Below are 17,661 nucleotides of genomic sequence, written 5' to 3'. Positions count from 1 at the left end.
TTTGTAAAGATGTCTGAATTAATTGTCTTAATCAACAGAACAAATCTGTCAAACCTTTTAATAACAATAATGGAAAAATATTGCTTATTTTTAATCATTTTGATACCTGTAAAAGAGAATATTTGTGCCTTAGGATTGAATTGTGGGGTCTTTGGTGCTCTCTGAACTTGGTTGTTTTCTTGCAGACATTTCATTACCTAATTAGGTAACATCATCAGTTCTAATAGGGAGTGGGGTTTGCTCTTATTTTATATACTAGTGGCTTGCTCTGTCAGAGTTGGTAGGAGCGGTTTTGATGGCTGAAACCAAACCTATTTTTTACTAGCATTGATCATGTTAACTAGTTTAGTAATGAAACATCTGCAAGAATATAACTATTCTGAACTCATGGCAATCTAGGATAAAAAGGCAACAGAAAATTAATTCACCAGGACATGTACATATTAAACTCTGCTTTGTTGATCTTATGTTTCACAAAATCTCTTTTTTTTTTGTTTCTTCCTCCAATTGTGACCAGTTTCATTGTTATGTGATTATTTATTATTTTGTATGTTGATTACAAAGCTATTTCCCTCATCCTCTCGATCAGTCTCTATTCCTCAAAAGATCTCCTACAATGCAGCAGAAGGAAATGTCTACAATTGTCTGTAGGCTACAGATCTGTCTGGAATAAAGATATTTGATGTAAAAAAGTACCATGGTTTGTATTGATAGTCCAATCTACGGTACCTAGAATGTGATAGGGAGAGGGCTATCCTAAAGTAACTGTTTAAAAAGTGCAAGAACCACAATTCTTTTCAATATAAATAAATCTTAGAGGAAGCACTGTCATTATTTTAAGTTTTTATCACTCTAACTACATTATATTCTAACATACGGTATGTCCTGTGTGTAAAATTAGCAGATCAATTCATTAGCTGAGAATAAACATTTACTCTGCCACATTAGCTTATTGTCATACCAGAAGAATTAATTTTTATATGAGGAATCTGTTCTCAATATTGAATCTCTGTATATATCTGAGTTGCTACAATCTGGAAGAGAGAAAATCTTCCCATTCCTTCTTTCTATGTATCTGAATATACTGTTTAAGAGGATTTAACACTGAGTAAAGATTGTTATCTATTCTTGCACTGTATTTTTCTAAATAAACATCATAGGCTCTTTTTTCAGGTTTTCTAACCATGAAAGATTATCCTCACAATTTTCACAAAATGAAGTTCTGGAAGAACCAGTATTTTATTCATAGAATAAAATAGAGATATATATTGATCAATGTGCTGAAACAAGACTGAGGTTTCAACTAAACAGCTATCAGTTATCTATGAGCCAAGAAAAAAAATTAAACAGACATGAATTTATTCCAATTCTGTTGCTTTCCCATCCCCATCTGTTAGCCACAGAAAGTGTTCACTTTCTGTGACCACACTTGGAATACCACATCCAATTCTGGTCCCCACAATACATAAGGTAAAGGTAAAGGTTCCCCTGCACACGCGTGCTAGTCGTTTCCGACTCTAGGGGCTGGTGCTCATCTCCATTTCAAAGCCGAAGAGCCAGCGCTTGTCTGAGGACGTCTCCGTGGTCATGTGGCCGGCATGACTAGACGCCAAAGGCGCACGGAACGCTGTTACCTTCCCACCGTAGTGGTCCCTATTTTTCTACTTGCATTTTTACATGCTTTCGAACTGCTAGGTTGGCAGAAGCTGGGACAAGTAACAGGCGCTCACTCTGTTACACGGCACTCGGGATTCAACCTGCCAAACTGCTGACCTTCTGATCGACAAGCTCAGCATCCTAACCCACTGAGCCACCGTGTCCCTCATGTATATGTTTATGTGTGTGTGTATATATATATCTATACATGTATATGTATGTGTGTGTATATATGTGTGTGTGTGTGTATGTGTTTGTGTGTGTGTGTGTATATGTATAAGTAAGTATACTGAGACACTGAGACTCAGAAGTGCAGAGAAGAACAACAATGATAAGGGATCTGGAGGCTAAATCATATAATAAATGATTAAGGAAACTAAGTATATCTAGTCTAATGAAGAGAAGGATGAGGGGGTTATATGATAGTAGTTTTCAGTGCTTGAGAGGCTGTCACAGAGAAGAAGTTGATTTATTCTCCAAAGTACCTGAGGGCAGGACTAGAGGTAATACAAGGAATATCATCAAAGAGAGAAGCAACCAAAACTAAAGAGAAATGTCCTAGCAGGGAGAACAATTAACCAGTGGAATGCCTTGCCTCCAGAAGTTGTAACTGTTCCATCACTAGAGATTTTTAAGAAGAGATTTTCAACATCTATTTGTCCAGAATGCTATACGGTCATCTGCTTGAGCAGGGGTTGGACTAGAAGACCTCCAAGGTCCCTTCCTTCTTGTCATTTCCTGTATAACAAAGATTACCCCTTCCCATTATAAACATCTCCAGTAACATCTCCAGTGTGTTTTGTGATGGTTTTGCAAGATGGCTAGACATCGGTCCGGGTTTCCCTGCCCCATTTCCAGCCTGGGTCTCAACAGAGGCAGAGGAGACTCTTTAACTGACAGGACTCCAAGCCTGTCAGATACCTAGGTCACCTTGAATATCTGGTAGCACAAATAACAACTCAAAAGTTCATGGCATGGAACTGCTTCTCAATGTAACCCCACCACTTGTCAACTCTTTTTTGAGTTACTTCTGAAAAATGGTTTATTGCTCTTACAAAAGAGAGTTGTGGTCTTTTTATGCTCTTCTGAAAAAGCAGCAAAGCCATCTTCAAAAACAGCCCACACAACAGCTGGCATGTGCAGTAATGGGCAGAGGGCTGCACTACGAATCATCCAAGAGGAAGGGAGGGAGGGAGGAAGAAGAGGGGGGGGAGGGAGGGAGGGAGGGAGAGGGAGAGAGAGAGAGAGAGAGAGAGAGAGAGAGAGAGAGAGAGAGAGAGAGAGAGAGAGAGAGAGAGAGATCCTCTATTTACCCATGAAACTCTTTATCAAGCACTTCTGGTCATCTGCTATTCTAATTTATCCAGATTTCTAACATGAGATCTGTTTAAACAACTGGACTCTCCTACTCACCAAAGCAGGATGAGTGCAGGGATGTAAGAGACAACAGATACACAATTGACAAAACGTCAAGTGAATAAAATGGTACCCATAGTAAAACAACTGACATTTTTGCAGTCCTTTGGGGGGAAATGCCACTTTAATTACAGAATAAGTAAAGAAAATGGTAAGTTGTCTCAAGAATGGATTGGGGACAAGATGAAGGCAATGGCATGGGGACAGTGGGATCACAAAAAAGTGTTTGCTGGAGCAAATCCTTGGTGTGGTCATCTGCAAGTGGAAAAAGACCTGAAGAATACTTGTCCCCAAATAAATTTTTGAAAAAACACAAGCAAACAAATGACAGTTGGGTAAGTTTATATGATCATGCCCTTATATTTGGATGCATTCTAAATATTGCATATGATGTGGTAGGCCAGCGGAAATTTGTAATTCAGAATACATTTGACTTTTGGGAGCTATTCTTGTAGATGCAGGAACTAAACAGTCACACCCTTCTATATCCTGATTTAATCACATCCAAGAGCATACAAAGGCTTGATTAAAATAAAGAGAACAGCTTTGGAACAAAATTTACAGAGCAATGGAATAATTCATTTTGTTAGGACCAAACATTGTTCTCATAATTAAAGATATTATATTTACTGTAGTGATCAGTGCGTTAATTGGTAATTGTTAATTCTTTTAAAGAGGATTAAAAATACTTCAATGATTACTTAAGCAGAAGTGGACTGGTGCCAAATAGGCAATATCTTCAATTCAAAGTCATTGGTTGCTGAAAAATAATGCCAACCTTCTACCTGTAATGAACACAGCTTGCTTTGACCTATTTAACTATAATTGTTTGAATTACAGATTGTTCTATGTGCTGTTGCTATTTATGTTGATTCAATATGAAGTACTCAGAACTGTCTAACATGGAAAATAATCTGTTTCTTTGTCAAATGAAAAACAGAACTGACATTTCTGGGGGGAAAATACTTGTTGTTGTTTGTTGTTGTTGTTAGTTGCGAAGTCGTGTCCGACCCATCGCGACCCTATGGACAATGTTCCTCCAGGCCTTCCTGTCCTCTACCATCTTCTGGAGTCCATCTAAGCTCACGCCTACTGCTTCAGTGACTCCATCCAGCCACCTCATTCTCTGTCGTCCCCTTCTTCTATTGCCCTCAATCTTTCCCAGCATTAGGCTCTTCTCCAGTGAGTCCTTCCTTCTCATTAGGTGGCCAAAGTATTTGAGTTTTAGCTTCAGGATCTGGCCTTCTAAAGAGCAGTCAGGGTTGATCTCCTCTAGGACTGACCGGTTTGATCGCCTTGCAGTCCAAGGAACTCGCAGGAGTCTTCTCCAGCACCATAGTTCAAAGGCTTCAATTCTTTGGCGCTCTGCCTTTCTTATGGTCCAGCTTTCACTGCCATACATTGCAACTGGGAAGACCATAGCCTTGACTATACGGATTTTTGTTGACAGGGTGATGTCTCTGCTTTTTAGTGTGCTGTCTAGATTTGCCATGGCTTTCCTCCCAAGGAGCAAGCGTCTTTTAATTTCTTGGCTACAGTCCCCATCTGCAGTGATCTTGGAGCCAAGGAAAATAAAATCTGTCACTACCTCCATTTCTTCCCCATCTATTTGCCAGGAATTGAGAGGGCCAGATGCCATGATCTTGGTTTTCTTAATGTTTAGTTTCAACCCAAGTTTTGCACTCTCCTTCTTCACCCGCAACACCAGGCTCTTTAGTTCTTCTTCACTTTCTGCCATTAGAGTGGTATCATCTGCATATCTTAGGTTGTTGATGTTTCTTCCGGCAATCTTAATTCCAACTTTTGATTCATCTAGCCCTGCCTTTCTCATGATGTGCTCTGCATATAAGTTAAATAGGCAAGGCGACAGTATACAGCCTTGCCGGACTCCTTTCCCAATTTTGAACCAATCAGTGGTTCCGTGTCCAGTTCTCACTGTTGCTTCTTGGCCCGCATATAGATTTCTCAAGAGACAAATAAGATGGTCTGGTATGCCCATCTCTTTAAGGACTTGCCACAGTTTGTTATGATCCACACAATCAAAGGCTTTAGCATAGTCAATGAAGCAGAAGTAGATGTTTTTCTGGAACTCTCTAGCTTTCTCCATGATCCAGCGTATGTTAGCAATTTGATCTCTAGTTCCTCTGCCTCTTCGAAATCCTGCCTGTACTTCTGGTAGTTCTCGATCCACATACTGCTGGAGTCTAGCTTGTAGAATTTTAAGCATAACTTTACTAGCATGAGAAATGAGTGCAATGGTGCGATAGTTTGAACATTCTTTGGCACTGCCTTTCTTTGGAATTGGAATGTAAACTGATCTTTTCCAATCCTGTGGCCACTGTTGAGTTTTCCAAATTTGCTGGCAAATTGAGTGTAGCACTTTTACTGCATCGTCTTTTAAGATTTTGAATAGCTCAGCTGGAATACTGTCACCTCCACTAGCTTTGTTGTTGCTCAGCTTTTCTAAGGCCCATTTCACTTCACATTCTAGGATGTCTGGCTCGAGGTCAGTGACCACCTCATTGTGATTATCAGGGACGTTAAGCTCATTCTTGTATAATTCTTCTGTGTAATTTTGCCACCTCTTCTTAATCTCTTCTGCCTCTGTTAGGTCCCTGCCATTTTGGTCCTTTATCATGCCCATTTTTGCATGAAACGTTCCTTTCATCTCTCCAATTTTCTTGAAAAGATCTCTGGTCCTCCCTATTCTATTGTTTTCTTCTATTTCTTTGCATTGTTCATTTAAGAAGGCATTCTTATCTCTTCTAGCTATTCTTTGGAATTCTGCATTCAATTGGGCATATCTTTCTTTTTCTCCCTTGCCTTTCGCTTCCCTCCTTTCCTCAGCTATTTGCAAAGCTTCCTCAGACAGCCATTTTGCTTTCTTGCATTTCTTTTTCTTTGGGATGGTTTTGGTTGCTACCTGTTGTACAATGTTGCGAACCTCTGTCCATAGTTCTTCAGGCACTCTGTCTATCAGATCTAATTCCTTAAATCTATTTGTCACCTCTACTGTATATTCAACAGGAATATGATTTAATTCATACCTGACTGGCCTAGCGCTTTTCCCTACTTTCTTTAATTTAAGCCTAAACTTTGCAACAAGAAGCTCATGGTCTGAGCCACAGTCAGCTCCTGGTCTTGTTTTTACTGACTGTATAGAGCTTCTCCATCTTTGGCTGCAGAGCATATAGTCAATCTGATTTCTGTGTTGACCGTCTGGTGATGTCCATGTGTAAAGCCGTCTCTTGGGTTGTTGGAAAAGAGTGTTTGCTATGACCATCGTATTCTGTTGACAAAATTCTATCAGCCTGTGCCCTGCTTCATTTTGTACTCCAAGGCCAAACTTGCCTGTTATTCCAGTTATCTTTTGGCTTCCTACTTTAGCATTCCAATCCCCCATGATGATAAGGACATCATTTCTGGGTGTTAGTTCTATAAGGTGCTGTAGGGCTTCATAGAACCCGTCAATTTCATCCTCTTCAGCACTGGTGGTTGGGGCATAGACTTGGACTACTGTGATATTGAATGGTTTGCCTTGGATTCGAACTGAGATCATTCTGTCATTTTGAGGATTGTATCCCAGTATTGCTTTTCCTATTTTTTTATTGACTATGAAGGCTACTCCATTTCTTCTGAGGGATTCTTGCCCACAGTAGTATACCTGATGGTCATCTGAATTAAATTCACCCATTCCTGTCCATTTTAGTTCGCTGATACCTAAGATGTCAATGTTTAGTCTTGTCATCTCTTGTTTGACCACGTCCAGCTTTCCTTGATTCATGGATCTTACATTCCAGGTTCCTATGGAGAAAAAATCTTTACAGCATCGGACTTTCCTTTCACCACCAGACATATCCACAGCTGAGCGTCCTTTCGGCTTTGGCCCAGTCGCTTCATTCTTTCTGGCGCTACTAGTACTAGCCCTCTGCTCTTCCCCAGTAGCATGTTGGACGCCTTCCGACCTGAGGGGCTCATCTTCCAGCGTCATATCGTTTTGCCTTTTGGTACTGTCCATAGGGTTTTCATGGCAAAGATACTGGAGTGGGTTGCCATTTCCTTCTCCAGTGGATCACGTTTTGTCAGAACTCTCTGCTATGACCTGTCCGTCTTGGGTGGCCCTGCACGGCATAGCCCATAGCTTCATTGAATTACGCAAGCCCCTTCGCCACGACAAGGCAGTAATCCATGAAGGGGGGGAAAATACTAGAGGAGGGTTATTCTGATTTCTGAGTATCACAGAAAATATCAAAATCCCAATTCACTTTAAACTGAGGTAAAGAATTTTAAGAAATAAAGAGAATTTTTCCTATATGCTAACTGCCACCTAAATACCTGTTTTAATAGTTTTTACATTACCTAAGATATGGCATTTCAATCTGAATGATATGAATGGCCCTTTGTTCAAAATGAATAATATGCAATACTTTGGATTCACTTTCCAAAGGTGCTTTGGCATATACATAGACATCTATGTGATTTTGGGAAAAGATGCAGCTATTTTAAAGAGTTTCAGATAGATGCTATGTTCATAACTACATGTCCCTAAGCATCAGTAAGGAGTCATATCTGAACATCTTAAGATCTTTACTAAATATGTTCTAGCAAACATGGTGTGCTGCATGAGTTTTGGACTGGCTGGAGATATAACTATTTAGAAGTAAGCCCTATTGACTTCAGGTGAATTTAGTTTACTAGATGAATAGAATAAGATTGCTGGTTAAGCTTTGTCATCTAAAACCATTATAAACCATATCACAGATCTTGTGCTGCAAATTGCTCTGAGTAAAGAAAATGAGACATCAGAATGTACAAATTCTCAATTAATTTGAAAATAGGGGAAGATAACATGATCACTGGTGCTCAGTTCTAAAATAAGGATTAGAAAATGTTTATTGCCCTGGAAAATAATTAGATAAAAAAATTACAAAGAAAATATCTGGGGAGAACACTTAAATCCCTCCAGGTTTCAAGAGCAATATTTTTTTTATTCCAAAGATAGGACTTTAATAAATCAAAGAGTTGGAATACACTGATGTATGTTTAACCTAAGCAATTGTTTCAGCTATCTATTCTGAGCAACTTTAGAAACTGTAAGATTCCATGAGCATGGTTAAACTACGAAATTAAGTTTTGTGGCTTTACTGGAATCATTTCTTCATGGGAACTGCCTGGGGTTCTAGCATTTAAAGCTGTAGCAGATTTGGAACAAGAAAACATCCTACAGGTTTTTGCATCAGAATCAAGAACAAAGCTGGATAATCCCTCCCCCGCCCCCCACACAAATGTTTTCTTCCCACAGCTGCATGGAAGAGTTGTGTGAAAAAGAACTGAATGAAAGACTACAATAACTGACCTTCACTCAGCAGACTTTCAGTTCTTTGATCCAGAGATTTCAATGGTCTTGTGTAGTTGTGTAAGGCAAGAATTGCCCTCATTGGAAACTGACTACCTTTCCCAAGCTCTGCAAACCTTCCATTCTCTATGGAATCAATCTTGGTGTTTCCTCTTGAAATGCAGCAGATTCATAAATAAATTGGCTCTGTGTTCAAAAAAAAAGGCAGCACTGGGATCAAAGCAAATGCTGTAGGCACAGTGTCTGCCGTGTTGTAGTAGTCCTCTGATCTGGTGCAATTCCAACATGATAGATCTGCAACTCTGAAACTGGTTTGGAAAAAGACTGCTCTACAGTACCATAGCCACGTCCATATTTTTTTTACTTCTTGTATGGTACTGCTGTTCCAATGATAGCTGACTGAATTTCAAGTTTCCAGCAGTTCAAACCGTTTTTCAGCTAAATTGCATACATGGAAGAGATTTTGGTGTTGTCTTTTTAAATAGAATGAATAACCCACAATGGCAAGTTTCAGCATCATATTACAAATAGAAACAAGCTATGTAATTACTTAAAAGGTAAAGGTTCCCCCGCACATGCGTGCTAGTCGTTTCCGACTCTAGGGGCCGGTGCTCATCTCTGTTTCAAAGCGGAAGAGCCAGCACTTGTCCGAGGATGTCTCTGTGGTCATGTGGCTGGCATGACTAGACACCAAAGGCGCATGGAACGCTGTTACCTTCCCACCGTAGTGGTCCCTATTTTTCTACTTGCATTTTTTACGTGCTTTCGAACTGCTAGGTTGGCAGAAGCTGGGCCGAGTAATAGGCGCTCACTCTGTTATGCGGCACTCGGAATTCGACCCACCAAACTGCCGACCTTCTGATCGACAGGCTCAGCGTCCTAACCCACTGAGCCACCGCGTCCCTATGTAATTACTTAGTGCAGTGTATTAATATTAACTAAGGAAGTCTGATTTCAGGGAAAAATAGATGTTCACATTATATTTGTGCCCAGCATTCTTTTGTGAATATATCTTAACACTTTTCCTACTATTTGATATATTTAATTTCAATTTCCTAAACTTTCTTAAAAGGGCAAGGGAAATATTTCACAAATAATAACACATTTACAATATCTCTTTTGAAATTTGAAAATTTAATCATTGTCGTCAAAGACTTTAAATTGCATACAACACTGTTGCACATGATGATTTCGGGGTTTTTTTTAAAAAAAAATCTAGGAAGAAAAAGAAAAAAATATGGACTAGTCCTCTTTCGAGAATGATCTGCCACTCTCCAACATAGACATCAAGCTCTTCATACTTTTTGATAAACACGAGTACATTTGACACCGTTCAAGACACATTCCTGGAAAATAAAAAGATACAATTATTCTTTTTTTTATAAAAGATTATTCTGAAGCAGGATAAGGTAGGTGGGTATTTATGATATTTGAGGTAAGTTACATTTCATTTATAGTGTACAAATTTAGCATAAAAGTCAGAGAAAATTCTACTTACAACTATCAGTTTCCCATCTTCTATCTTCCTTGTTATTGTGGTTTCTTTGCCATCCCACTGCTGGACCTGGGTCAATACATTGTTATCATCTAAAGTGATGAGGGTCTGTAAAAGATGACAGAATTTTGGTATTGTGCTCCTTCTTTCAAGTATTGATTTTCAATTTGTCTTGAGGCTAAAGGAAATGAAACTATGTTTTTTAGGCTTCTGGTTCTGCAGTGTGATGCACAATCAAAATCAGAGGAAAACTATCCAGACACTTCATGACTGCAACATCTTTCAAGAACTTTAAGATTTCTTGCTTCTTCTCCATCCACTGCTATATATATATATATATTTTTAAATGATTACTATCCAGGGAAAGGCTTGCCTAAATACTGCCCTTCCTGTTCATACAAAGTGTTCTTCCTAAGTGACAATTTATTTCAGCTTTATAACAGCTACATGGTTAATCTAACCTTATGCAATATTTGACTACACATTGAGGAAAATTTCAGCAGGTGCCAAATTTGTAACTATGTGGAAAGTTCCTTTTATCAGATCAAAGAAGGCAATACTCTCATACCACTTTAAAATATCTGCTATCTCCTGTTTTCTGCTAGGTTTTTAGTATTATGGCATCTTGCCAAGCCTGCATCCAATCTAATTCTTAAGCATAACTTGATCCAAGAATTCCACACCCTACCGACTGACCAAGTTCTTCCGCCCTGAAGACAAGGGCAGAAAGACAAAACATTTTTACAAATTCTCCATGAGAACACCACCCTTGGCCATTAGTATATTATCAGAAACACAAATACAGTTTAAAAAAATCAGGAGAAAAACTAAACATATTGTAGAGGCTCTAAGCAGCTGTACATTTTTAACAGTAAAATCTGCAGCAATCTTTACCAGTAGTTTGAAGAACAGCCAAAAACATTTTGAGCCAAAGGTAGAGTATTAAAAGGATGCACAGAACACCAACAACTCAAAACTAAGCTAATAAATACTAGAAGGGTTTGATCACTGGGGTTGCACTGTGAGAATGTCTCAGTTTATTGTTCCATGATGGACTTGACTATGCTGTCCCCATTCCTATTGTTAATAGCATCCCAAATTGTGTTCCTTTGATTCATAGTAAAGTCATCTTTGATCATTATGATATATCTACTCTCAATGTTCTAGTTCCCATTTATTTATTTTATTTCTATTTATTTCCATTTTTTCAACAGAAAAACATGTTTGTTTTGTTGTTGTTGCTGTTTAAAACAATGTGTAAATTTGTGGCTAATCTGGAACTCTTACAATAATGCTACTCTATTTTGTCCTGCTGTGGTTGCTGTTCCTGAAGTTCCATGATGGTTGCAGGCTCTAGTGAAACTGTGGTTCCTACTCCAATAATTCTTTTGTAAAAAATACTGTCCTGCTAGCTTCCTCATTGACTTTGCTTGTTGGGGATTTCTGGTGAAGTACACAGTGTGCAGCTAGGTTTTGTGTGGGTGTGTGATGGACATATGATATTTTGCCTTGCGGTGTCTTTTTTGTATTCTTCATTTGGTGCTTTTTTGTAGGCTAGGTTGCTCTCTGAGGTATTCAGTAAGTCTTCACAGTGCATTAGTTTCAGTGCATCTTCTTCATCACCCTTCAAATATTCTTTCAATGCCCTTTTTTTTCTTCAGCTGTCTGTAGTACTTGCACATTCCATGCCCACCTATGCTCCATGTTAAGTCTGTCAAGCAGGACAAGAAGCAATGGATGGAAACTAGTCAAGGAGACAAGCAACCTAGAACTAAGGAGAAACTTCCTGACAGTTAGAACAACTAACCAGTGGAACAACCTGCCTCCAGAAGTGGTGAATGCTCCAGCACTGGAAGTTTTTAAGAAGAGACTGGCCAGCCATTTGTCTAAAATGGTATAGGGTTTCCTGCCTTAGCAGGGGGTTGGACTAGATGACCTCCAAGCTCCCTTCCAACTTCTTCTTCTTCTTCTTCTTCTTCTTCTTCTTCTTCTTCTTATTATTATTATTATTATTATTATTATTATTATTATTATTATTACATCACTATGTGGATGAAGAGCATGATTAATTGTCCTGATTTTCTCTGGTCTTCCTATCCAGGACTTTCAGTTCTGCTTGAGTCCAGTCCACTATTCCAGCTGCGGTAATTTCCTTGATGGCGTTTCCTCCACTAAGCCTGGATTTTAAGATCTTCTTCACTTTCATGTATTCTCTTCTAATATTTTTTTTACTTTAGTGTGCTTAGTGTCAGTTGTTGTTGTTGTTGTTGTTGTTAGTCACACAGTCAGTCAGATTTTAGACTGGGTTTGGCATTTTTATACATTATCAAGTCTTTCCCAGAAATCTGGGATAACAAAAGTTATTTGATTATTAATATTATTATAGACAAAAATGTGAAATCACAGGCCTAGTTCTTTAGTGGTGTTGGTCTTCATAGGTCAAGTTCATCCCAAGAATCTAGGATGTCATAATGTATGTGTGCAGATCCAAGCACTGTGACCTTTTATATTTGACAGAATGATGTTTTGTCAATGTGCATTTTTTATAAGTGCCATCCAAGACTTTTTTGGTATGGTACCCAGTATGCTGACCTTCACATGGACCACCATAGTTGATTTATACCATAATCTTTCAACTTTGATTTTTTGATCTTAATATTTTGCAATCTTCTCCCCTTCTTTGCCTTGTATTCTACGATTCTTTTGATCGTCACGTGCCCACTTCTTTCCTTTTAACTATAGTTAAATCTGATGTTTTATGAGCCTAGATTTGGAGATCTCACAATATTTAAATTTGCTCATTTTCAACTAATTTTCCAACTATATGTTCCCATTAATTTCATATTACTGGCACAGGATAACTTTTACAGATGTTCCAGTGAATCACTCTCACAATTGTTTTATTTTGTTTACAGTCAGTTTGTGTAATCTTCTGACACAAGATGAATATATGATGTACTGTTTCTTCTGATTCTTTGCACTTTGAATTAGATGGTGATGATAATTTTTTTAGGGCTACCATGTCTAGATTGCAAAAATCCAGGCAACCACTAGCTGGCAGGAAAATAGAAGCTACAACTTTTTGCTGCCATTGGTGATTATTTATAGTTTTGATATGATAGTCCACTTCTTTCTAAACAAAAGAAGTATCCATTAAACTAGAAATAATACAGTGGGATGCATGCCAGACCATTTCGGTTTTTCTTTTTATAGCTTTTCTTTCTTTGTTGGAACTCCATACTAAACATATATGTTAACAGACACAAACCGTATCTGGACCTATTTAACCGCTATACCCATGTAAACTCATCTGCATTTAGAGTACAGATCGTAAGGATGATTTACCCAACACTTGAAAGATAGCAAATTTCAGAAAACTACAGAATACTAATAAAAAAATAAACCTACAATACTAGAAATTGATGCATGATGTGGAAGTATACACTGTCTAGAGAAGTTCTTTATTCCAGTGCCAAACTCCTTATTTTTCCATACTTGTTAGATTTAACTTTTTATGGCAATGGTGGCATTATTTTGTGGCCTAGAGCCACATTTAATGGTTTTCAGGAGCAGGAAACTGCCAAACTAGGTTTTGGAAGAAGGTAGATTTGTTAAAACAACTGGGACAAATGAGTCTTGATCTAAGAACTGAGACCAAACAACATCAACCGATGCATGAAAAATTTTACTTGAGCATAGATGCACTTTTCTGCTATCAGGAGAACTGGCAATCAATGTTGTTTGTGGTGCAAATGGTTCTGCTGGTTCTCAGTGGGCATTCTTAAGCATGCAGGCCAAGCTTAAGAACTTAAGCTAGTTTCTTCATGTTACAAAGTTCACCAGCAGTATTCAGATCAAAACAGCTTAGCACAAAGTTCTTACACGGGGAGTAATTTGGGTATATCCTAGGAGTAATGGGCTAGTTTGTAAGTCAATGATCTAATTTGGCACTGCTACTGCTGAGATGTTTGAGTTAAAACAGGGGTCTTCAAACTTGGCCCTTTTATGACTTCTGGACTTCAACTCCCAGAATTCCTCAGCCAGGCACGCTGGCTGAGGAATTCTGGGAGCTGAAGTCCACAAGTCATAAAAGGGCCAAGTTTGAAAACCCCCTGAGTTAAAACAACAGAGTCCATATTTTTGTGGAGGTAATGACATTATGTGACGTCAAGAGTCATTGAGTCAAATAGTTAAGGAGCTTAGCATGTCGTGTACTTGGTGTGTTCCTGGGTTACAGTCATTTATTTACCTGGGTTTTTCGGCCATCTATTGTGTTTTCATTAAATTTTTCGTTTAATTTGAAGCTGAATTCTGAGGTCTTGAAAGTGCTTTCAGTTTTGACTGTGAAAATATCATCATTCCTGGTGATGATAACATCTGGCTTGGCAACACTTCCCATCTTTCTCATCGCCATACCCACACCTGTCAGAAGGAGAGAAAATTTACTTTTATATAGGTTCAGCCAAGCACAGTCATTATAGAGACACTCTCACACAAGATTAATTATCTTTTTAATTATCTTGCCTGAGAGGGAATTTTCCCATCAATGAGCTTCCTGTCCCTTCTCATTAAATTTTAATTACACATCACTCTTGCAAAATTCTGTAAAACTCAACCTTACCTAAAATGAGTTCTATTCAAAATTAAAATGCCTGTGTGGAAAAAAAGCATATTCACAAGTCTGCAGTAGGACTGGAACAAAATCATTCCACAGTATGTCAGTATGTTTCTTCTCACTATGATATATTATGGCAACTTCTGGTAAGGCAGAGAAAAATCAATACAGAGTAATTATTTTGACTCCCATAAACATGAAGCTTGTGTCAGGAGCCTGGGTTCAACAGATTTGCAGGCCACAAAATTGCAACATTTCAGATTGGCTTATATTTCCTGACTGAGTTCCGGATTTTCCCATGTCTAGTCTTAACAGAGGAATATTGGTTAGGAATAGACTTTTTCTATTGCATGTAGCATGGCGTTCCTAGCTGAGGAACTCTTTTTTATATGTGGTGTGCAGACCAATGGAAATGTAGTATATTTTAATTTAAATGGGCCCCAGAACTCAGCTCACTGTGCAATATTTTGGCTACAGGAACCCAAAGTATTAAATAATCACTGAACTCTATATTTCATTGAAATGAATCCACAGGGACGGGGGGGGGGATCTAATAATATAATCATAAGGATGTTAATTCTGTACTTCTTCTACCTTCTGTCTCAGAAGGAGTCACTGCAAATGTTGACTAAATTCTATCATTGCTAGATTCAGTGTTGTCTTCCTAGGCATGAAGTTATAGGAAATTTGCTCATCTTGCAACATAATGCTGCATCAAACTATTTGAAACTCCTAAATATTAGAACATTCTGTTAATATAGACCAGACCATACTCAGGAGCATATATCACAGAAAGCATAGCGTAGCATATATCACAGAAATCCATTTTTCTTACTAAGTACTCTTCTTCCTTGAGGAAAGTTCAAGAAAAGAGCCACTGTATTCATTTAAAGCCATCCCCACATGCTCAACTCATTCAGTCCTGTCTTCCTTCTTTTTCTCTTACACACTTTTCACATGCAGCCCATCTGCAATCTTAGTTTGCTCATCAACTCCACTGAAACAATGTTTATTTGTGTGCTCGTAATAAAAGCTATTTGGGAACGCCTTCACAGACTTTGGACAGAGAGCATTTTAAGAGCTGAAAAAAGAGACACAAAGCTCAGAATTCCATATTGCCAAACATTTAAAGGCTTCCAGAAGGGGGGGGGGAATATCGCTCTTCTTCATCATCATCATCCACCACTCCAACCTAGGTGACAAAGCCATATGCATGTTTTAGAAAAATAGGGCTGAATGCTCAAAAGCACATTTTGCACAGCAACTGAACAGAATGCCAAGTATTGCATACATACAAAACAGACAACTACACACAAACACACACAGAGAGAGAGAGATACAAGTTACTAGATACTACACATAAACCCAGACCCTTTTTGAGCTACAATCAATATTTCATTTTATTCCAAAGCAGCCATTTTAAACAAAGCCACCCTTCTCTTAAAAAAAAAGATGATGGGCACAGGGTAGGGTGAATTACAGTTTTAAACATTTTTTGGAAAACTGCACTTAGGGAGACCCACACATGCATTGGGAAACTGCCACCTGCATCTTTGAATAAAAGATACATGCAAGAGTACAAGAATGGAATCTATACAGTATGTACCAAGAAAATGTGACCACTGACATCCCTACAGAAACATTTATCCATGTTGCTATTATTATTATTATTATTATTATTATTATTATTATTATTATTATTATTATTATTATTATTATTATTATTATTATTAATTGCCCTATTTTTCAGCCATTCCACCCACATCCTTTTTTAAATAATTTGCCCGAGGGGAATCCAAGATCTGTAGTGGAGAATTAAGTTTTCTAGTCTTGCCATAGTTCCCTTACATTCTTTTTTTTTTTAACAGCACTCCCAATTCCCTTCCCTCTTACCTAATTCCTTCATATAATCCTCAAAACCTTCACTGGAGACCAGGCGCCATTTGCCTAAGAAAGCTTCTATGTTAGCCATTGCGCCGAATCGGAGATGCTAAGAGTCGCTCCGCTGGGAAAGAGAAGATCCGAGGGAAGGAAGCTGACAGAAAAGCACCAAGCGAAGCCGGAGAACCGAGGCGCGGGCCGGGGTGTCTTTATATAGCTGTCTTGAGCATGTGCTGCCGGCCGGGGCCAATGCAGAAGAGCTACGTCAGCTGTCGCCCTCGCCCTGCGCTTAGCCGGAGAGAAGCTTCGGTTGGCGATGCTGGTGAGCAGCGGAGGTCGGTTGGCTTTGGAAGGGACGGTGCGGAGGGCTCGCTAAAGGAGGGTCGCGGCGTCGCTGCTGATGCTCGGAAAGGCGTCGGGTATCCCCACTGCAACTCCGCCCTCTCTCAGCGGGAAGGCCAAGCTGGGCTCCCTCCACTCTGGCGTAGTTGCGCAATTGCCTTACCTAAACTGCTTGGTTCCCGGGCGGCGGAGGCAAAAGGCTTCACACACGCACGCAACCCCGCCCCGCCGTCTCCAGACCTTGGTGGTTCTCGAAATGTTGCCCGACTCAGACGGGGTTCCCAGGAAATCCACTGCTGAGACTTAGACGGGGAAGTTGAAAAATTATCCCCGCCGCATGAGATGACAAGTGACGGCTGTAATGGTCGATCGGTTTCGGAGGGCTTCCAGTCAGAGGCCAGCGAGTCTTTATTACCCGACCTTCTACTTGAGCAAAATTGGAGAATGCATGAAGGAAGTTCACATTGTAAAAGTTTTATATTCATCCATTCTTTATATCAGAATGGAGGAAGGAAGTTGACACTGTAAAGGGTTGGTATTGGTTTGTGGGGAAGAATCTAGAGAAAGAAATATTTTAAAAGGCAGAATATATTTCCCCAAAGGAATAATGGAGAAGATCTTTAAAAAGGACAGAAACCAGCCCCAGCCCTTCTCCCTCAAGCAGAAACTAGGCAGAGGCCAACTTTTAGAAATGCAGATGAAATAATCCATTCAGGAAGGTTGGAGCCAGGAAGCTATTAGGAAGACAAAGACACCTAAAATCCACATACCCCCACCCAAATTCTAAGGACAGGAGACATAATAGATTAACCCACCAATACCAAAAAGGGCACTCTCAGGTCAAAGTACATGACCCAGGAAATACAAAGCCTCAAACAGGGACAGGAAATAACCTCAAGA

The 17,661-nt window shown here is 39.2% G+C and overlaps 1 protein-coding gene across 1 annotated transcript; it reads right to left on the bottom strand.

Annotated features, from left to right (window-relative positions):
- Nucleotides 1-9,445: 9,445 nt before the first annotated feature.
- On the bottom strand, nt 9,446-16,800 carry LOC310637383 (fatty acid-binding protein 5-like). The gene is made up of 4 exons (XM_083357755.1): nt 16,432-16,800; nt 14,173-14,345; nt 9,927-10,031; nt 9,446-9,774 (listed from the first exon to the last, which is right to left on the bottom strand). The coding sequence occupies exons 1-4, from the start codon at nt 16,508-16,510 to the stop codon at nt 9,724-9,726; spliced, it is 408 nt and encodes a 135-aa protein (XP_083213881.1). The 5' UTR covers nt 16,511-16,800; the 3' UTR covers nt 9,446-9,723.
- Nucleotides 16,801-17,661: the final 861 nt, after the last annotated feature.

Source organism: Vipera ursinii, assembly GCF_947247035.1.
Source record: "Vipera ursinii genome assembly, chromosome: 3".
Taxonomy (NCBI): Eukaryota; Metazoa; Chordata; class Lepidosauria; order Squamata; family Viperidae; genus Vipera; species Vipera ursinii.
This window is presented reverse-complemented; position numbering and strand designations above follow the sequence as displayed.